The 6,042-nt window shown below is 34.3% G+C and overlaps 1 protein-coding gene across 1 annotated transcript; it reads left to right on the top strand.

Moving 5' to 3' along the window:
* The first annotated feature begins 855 nt into the window (after positions 1-855).
* On the top strand, positions 856-3,175 carry LOC127076010 (uncharacterized). Its single transcript, XM_051017561.1, has 2 exons — positions 856-1,484; positions 2,521-3,175. The coding sequence occupies exons 1-2, from the start codon at positions 1,111-1,113 to the stop codon at positions 2,921-2,923; spliced, it is 777 nt and encodes a 258-aa protein (XP_050873518.1). The 5' UTR covers positions 856-1,110; the 3' UTR covers positions 2,924-3,175.
* The last annotated feature ends 2,867 nt before the right edge of the window (positions 3,176-6,042 follow it).

The following is a 6,042-nucleotide window of genomic DNA, read 5'->3' as shown; positions in this document are numbered from 1 at the left end:
CGATTAGAACAAAAAGAAGAAAATTTATTATTTTTGGTAATTTTCTTTTTTATTCCACAATTCTTTCCTCTTTTTCTCTGATTTTTCTCAATATAAATTATTGCTTTCCCATACTTATGGTTGAATTTCTTTTGTCATCAACTTTTTGCCGATGTATTCATAATTAGAAGAAGACTATTTATCCATGTCACAATTCTCTTATGTAACTTTCTTTATAAATTTATTGTTACCATCCTTAACTATACAAGCTTTTAGAGTAAATCACACGAATTAAAAAATAGTTTGGAGTGTTAAGTCTTTTATAGTAAATCACACAAATTAAAAAATAGTTTGGAGTGTTAAGTTTGTTAAGTATTTGTATAATTTTACATCTTTATTTATAAAAGAAATAGAGTCTTATAAACTTTATTTATAAAAGAGAGTCTTATAAAAAAAATTAAAGAGAGACTTATAAAAAGAATTAAAAATGTTATATTTGAGGACATACTCTTAATTATAGTCTCGAATAATTATTGAATTATTTTTCTAATAAATACTAACTTTTAATATTTTTAAAAATTAATAATACTAAATCAACATAATTGATAATCATGTAAAGATATTATATGCAGATGTACAAATTCTAATATGTGACATCTCATTTAACGATGATATTCAATTTAGTTAAATTTTTAAGTTTTATAAAAGGTGAAACATCACATAAAATTTTCTAAATTATAAAAAAACAATATTTTTTAAATAACAAAGGCATAATACTAAAGTATTTATGAGGAATTATTAGATCATTTTCATTATCACTCCACAATCCATAACTATCCTCATTTTTGTTTCTTTCTCTCCATCTATATCCATTTTATTTACTTTTCCCCACAAAAGTCTTCTACTTTTTTTATTTTTACAACCAAAAAAGAATAATCAAACAAACCCAAAATATCTATCCTAAATCCTCATCCTCATCCAACCCATCACACATTTTCCCGCTTAATAACTCAATAAATCCAATTATCCACAACTTAATCTCCTTTTCACTTCATTAAATAAATAAATTCACTCGTTCATATTTTCCGAGAAAATAATTGATTTTTTTTCTTAATTTTCTAAGCTTTTTCAATGCCGCTTCTATTACACTACCCCGAGGTTCACGTTGCTCTTCAATTCGCACAAAACCCTAACCCTAATCGAAGGAAACTTCACTGCTTCAAACCCTATGCAAAATTGAACGCGGTTGGAACAAAGAACGGGGTGAAATTTTCCAACGAAGTAAAGGATTGTGCGGTTTTTGATTTGGATTTGGATTTGGATTTGAATAGGAACGTGAAGCAGTTTGGTCAGTTTTCGGTTCCGGTGAAGAGTAGTTCGCGGTCGAGTAAAGAGGAAGAGGAAGAAAAACAGAATTATTATGTGAATATGGGATATGCTATACGAACTTTGAGGGAGGAGTTTCCTGATCTCTTCTCTAAGGAACTTAGCTTTGACATCTATAGGTTTGGATTTTACTTCATTTGTTTCATGATTTTGCATAATTTAATGTTATTGCTTTTTAGTGTGGAAGGATATCATGATTTTGCTTAGTCTATGATGATATGTAGATGATAGAAATCAATTTTGAGAGAGGTTTTCAAGGATGAGTTTGGAAGATGTAATATATGAGTAAATAGATAAATTGATTCTCGGAATTGTGATTATCAATTTAATATAGTCTTTCAATTTTGTAAATTGGGTCTTGAATAGAACATTATGGAGAAAGTTAATTGATGTAGCCGAGGGATAAGATTTCCTTATTGTTGTTGTAATTTTGCAAATTGGCAAATAATCTCTGGAGTTGTGATGATTCATGAACATGGTTGATGATCACTGTTCAAATTAGAGAACAATCATTATTTGGGTTTATTGCGGTGGCGGGGAAGGGAGGAGAAGAACATAGAAGGGGAATTTATGGGAAATTTTCACATTGTAAATGGATAAAATGTTAGCATCAAGAATAGAGATTCAAAAACAAACATGATCAGTGAGTTATTGCATGGTATCCTTGCTATGCTCAATGCTATAACTCAAAGTTAAAAGAGGTCCAAACATATTTTAGTGTGATTTAGCATCCCCGTGTTTGGAAGGGACCAGTAAGGCCATACTACACTTCTTGGAGCCTTTGTCATTGGGCATACTTATTTCTAGAGACCTTCAGGCCTAAGCTTTGTAGCACCGACACCTATGAATAGAAACGTGTTTGTATTAGTGGTTGTGTCCGAAACCGACACTGACCCTTGTGATTATGTTTAATTTATTTAGTTTTTCAAATTATTACCGGTGTTGACGAGTCAGTGTCGGTGTCGTCTTTCCGGTGTCCGTGTTTGGCCTAAGCCTCTTTCCACCCCATTCAATGTACTATGAAATAAAATATGTTTTCCCACTACTTTGGAACATGATATAGTTTGGTTATGTTATGTGCTTAATTTAAAATAATCAACTCCATATTCATGTTTTTCTACTCTGATCTGCTAAATTTGCTTTTGTTCTGTCCAGGGATGATATTGTGTTGAAGGATCCTCTGAATACGTTTATGGGTATTGAGAATTACAAATCGATATTCTGGAACCTACGATTTCATGGCAAGATATTTTTCAAAAGTTTATGGATAGACATAAATAGTGTATGGCAGCCGGTTGAGAATGTAATTATGGTTCGCTGGACCGTTCACGGGATCCCACGAGTTCCATGGGAAAGCCGAGGTAGGTTTGATGGGACGTCTGAGTATAAACTTGATAAACAGGGCAAGATTTACGAGCATCGGGTTGACAACATTGCTTGGAAAAAACCTCCTAGGTTTAAAGTTATGAGTGTGGAAGAATTGATTCAATCTATTGGCTGTCAGCAGACCCCAGGACCAACTTACTTCGAAATATCTTCATCTGCTAAGAGAAAGTAAAAGCTACTCATGCCCTTCAAAAAGTTTTGGACCAAATTGTGCATATTATGGTATACATTAAGCTAGATATTTAGCATCTTGTTGTAGCACAAACCCTTGAGAAAATTGTATTTTTCTTTAGACCTAATGGTTTATATGTAAATAATGGTTCCCATATCTACTGGCACCAGTTTTAAAGGGTCTTTGTTGGCTGTGTAGTGTAAATAGTTGAATTTGAAAAGCCATGTATATATAATGCAGTTTCTACTTCAATCTTCCTTTAGGTTTATATCAGCAATTCATGTACTAATGTTGCTAGAAAAATTATACTTTCCATTTTTCAATCTTTGCTTCTCACTATATCTAATATTGGCAAATACCCATATCAACTCCTAAACAACCTGTCCCTATATCAATTCTTCGCCCGACCAAACTTTGGTTCGAACCAACAGAAATGAGCCTTATCGATGGTTCAAATAGACAGAAATGAGACTTATAGTTGGTTCATTGAAAGAAAAATGAGTTGTATGATTTTACATAGTTAGGGATATTCTCGATCTATTTCTCAATAATATCAAATACCCTTAAATTTTTAATTTTAATCATTTCTAAAATATCCTTCTGAAAATGTTTTTTATTTATTTATTTAAGAGGTATTAAAACTCCTCTAAATATTATGGTTTTGTAATGTTTGAATTTGAATGATTAGTTTATTATGGTTGTATAATGTATGAATATGGATGATTAGTTTATAAGTGCATGCAACTTTAGAGTTGAAGAGTTTGACGATAGAGGCGGAGTTGGTGGATCTTTCGCTTCATATGGTAATAACCCGGGGTTCGGTGATGAGCCGGTTAGATAGATTCTTTATATTAAACAATTGGTTTAGAACTTGGTTGGAATTTTATTGGTGGTGCTTAGATAAGAAATTATATGATTATTGTCCGATCATGTTGTGCAAAACAGTTCAAGATTGAGGCCAAAAACCTTTTTGTATGTTAAATTGTTGGAAGGATTTGCAAGGTTGTGATAAGTTAGGAGATGTGAAGGTGGAGGGTGGGGAGTGTTTGTGTTGAAAGAAAAGTTAAAATGATCAAGGAAAGACTCAAAGAATGGCACAAGATACACTTAAAATATTGAAGGGAGAATACTAGACAGAGGAAAAGTTAAATAAATTAGAGATCCAAGGTGAAAACACAATCCTATTAGAGGAGGAGATGGTATCCAAGAGAGAGATTTCATCAAAATTCCACGATCTTTTGAGACTCAGTTGCAATATTCAGTGGCAAGAGGCTTGATTAAGATGGTTAAAGGATAGGGATGTCAACACTAATTATTTTCATAGATACATAAACAAGAGAATAAAAGATAATGAAATTCTAAGTCTAGGCGTGAAAAGAAGAAGGGTAACGAAATAAAAAAAAAATAGATTTTCAAGCATTTTCGTCCCCGATACTCAGCAAGTAGTGTAAGAGCAATAGTGACAAAAGTCATGGTCCGAGCGTAGTAAACTTGGGGTTTGTGAAAGAATTTCGAGAGGAAATAAAACATAACTTTTTAAGGGTAATAGTAGAATTTCACATGGAAGGGTGGCTAAGGGAGCTAATTCTTCTTTCGTGGTGATGATATCAAAGAAAATACACATGATCAAGATTTTAGATTATAGGCCAATTTTGTTGATAGGCTGCATCTACGATGTGATTTCAAAATTCTTTGCTAACATATTAAAGAAGTGATGAGTATTACTATATCACAATGTTGGAAATTGTTTTGCAATATTAGTTCTAAAATGACAAGAGTTAAATAGCATTTAATGCTTTGCTTTAAGTCCCACATAGAAAGTGGAGACATCCTTTAAAGCATTTATAAATGCTTTGGAACTTTAACTCACCAAAGGAACAAAGAGAATAAGGTGCCACATGGACATGTGGTGGTCCCAAGCATTATGCCACTTGACACAACCAATGGACCCTCGCCGGTGTTACCACCGGCGACACCGGCTCCGGGACCGGGGGCGTGGGCGTAGAGGCGCTAGTGGTGGCTTGTAGGTGGCACATTGCATCGGAGCGATCGGGCTATTCGCGGCGTTAATGAGGCGCTAGTGGCGGCTTATAGGTGGCACTTAGGCACGTCGCATCGGAGCGATCGGGCTATTCGCGGCGTTAATGAGGCGCTAGTGGCGGCTTATAGGTGGCACTTAGGCACGTCGCATCGGAGCGATCGGGCTATACGCGGCGTTAATGAGGCGGCCGGTCGAAGAATTTTAGTTATTGTTTTGTTTGAATTTTGAATTCAATTTTCATATCTTTTCATGAAATAGTGTCATATATGAAACATTGTGTTTTATGGTGAAATTGTGTTGTTTCATCAAAGGTTGCAAATTTTTAAAACAACATCCATATCTCTTATAAATATATGATTCTATTCAGAAAAATCAACACAAGAACTAAAAACGTATTTCTCTTCCAAATTCCAGAAAAACCTTCCTTGCATTTCGGGTTCTTCACTTGTCTTGTGCAGACTCAAAATTAAGGCTGATATTATCCTGAGTGTTCTTGCATTTTCCAACTCTAAGACATAATAAAAGAGTGCTTGAAATACTTTTAAGGAAATTGATTCTCAATCACGATTCAGTCCTGGATCCATTTAATTTTACCGAATTTTCTAACAATCTTAAAAGTATCAGTAACATAATGGCTTCAGACGCTGCTGTTTCAAGCATCAAAGTGATGAACCAGGATCTTGTCAAGTTAGATCGATTTGATGGAACAAATTACACAAGATGGCAAGACAAGATGACATTCCTATTGATTGCCCTGAAGGTTCACTATGTTCTTGATCCCGACCTACAACCAATACCTGAACCAACAGAAAGTGATTCGGAAGAACTCGAGAAGGAGCGCAAGAAACGCTAGGAGGACGAACTGCTTTGCCGTGGACACATTCTGAATACTTTATCTGATCGTCTCTACGACCTCTACACAGACAATCCATCGGCAACAGAAATATGGAAGGCACTAGAATTCAAGTTCAAGGCTGAAGAGGAAGGTACGAAGAAGTTCTTAATATCTAAATATTTCGATTTTTAATTCTTAGATTCTAAGTCCATTCTTCCCCAAGTGCATGAATTGCAAGTTCTC

Source organism: Lathyrus oleraceus, chromosome 4, assembly GCF_024323335.1.
Source record: "Lathyrus oleraceus cultivar Zhongwan6 chromosome 4, CAAS_Psat_ZW6_1.0, whole genome shotgun sequence".
NCBI lineage: Eukaryota > Viridiplantae > Streptophyta > Magnoliopsida > Fabales > Fabaceae > Lathyrus > Lathyrus oleraceus.
Note: the sequence above shows the minus strand (reverse complement) of the source record. Positions and strands in the feature narration are given on the sequence as shown.

Bases quoted from the DNA above. Each gene is read 5' to 3' on its own strand.
- LOC127076010 (XM_051017561.1), top strand. From the start codon at position 1,111: ATGCCGCTTCTATTACACTACCCCGAGGTTCACGTTGCTCTTCAATTC. The intron at 1,485-2,520 runs GTTTGGATTTTA...TGTTCTGTCCAG, and splicing joins CTTAGCTTTGACATCTATAG to GGATGATATTGTGTTGAAGG.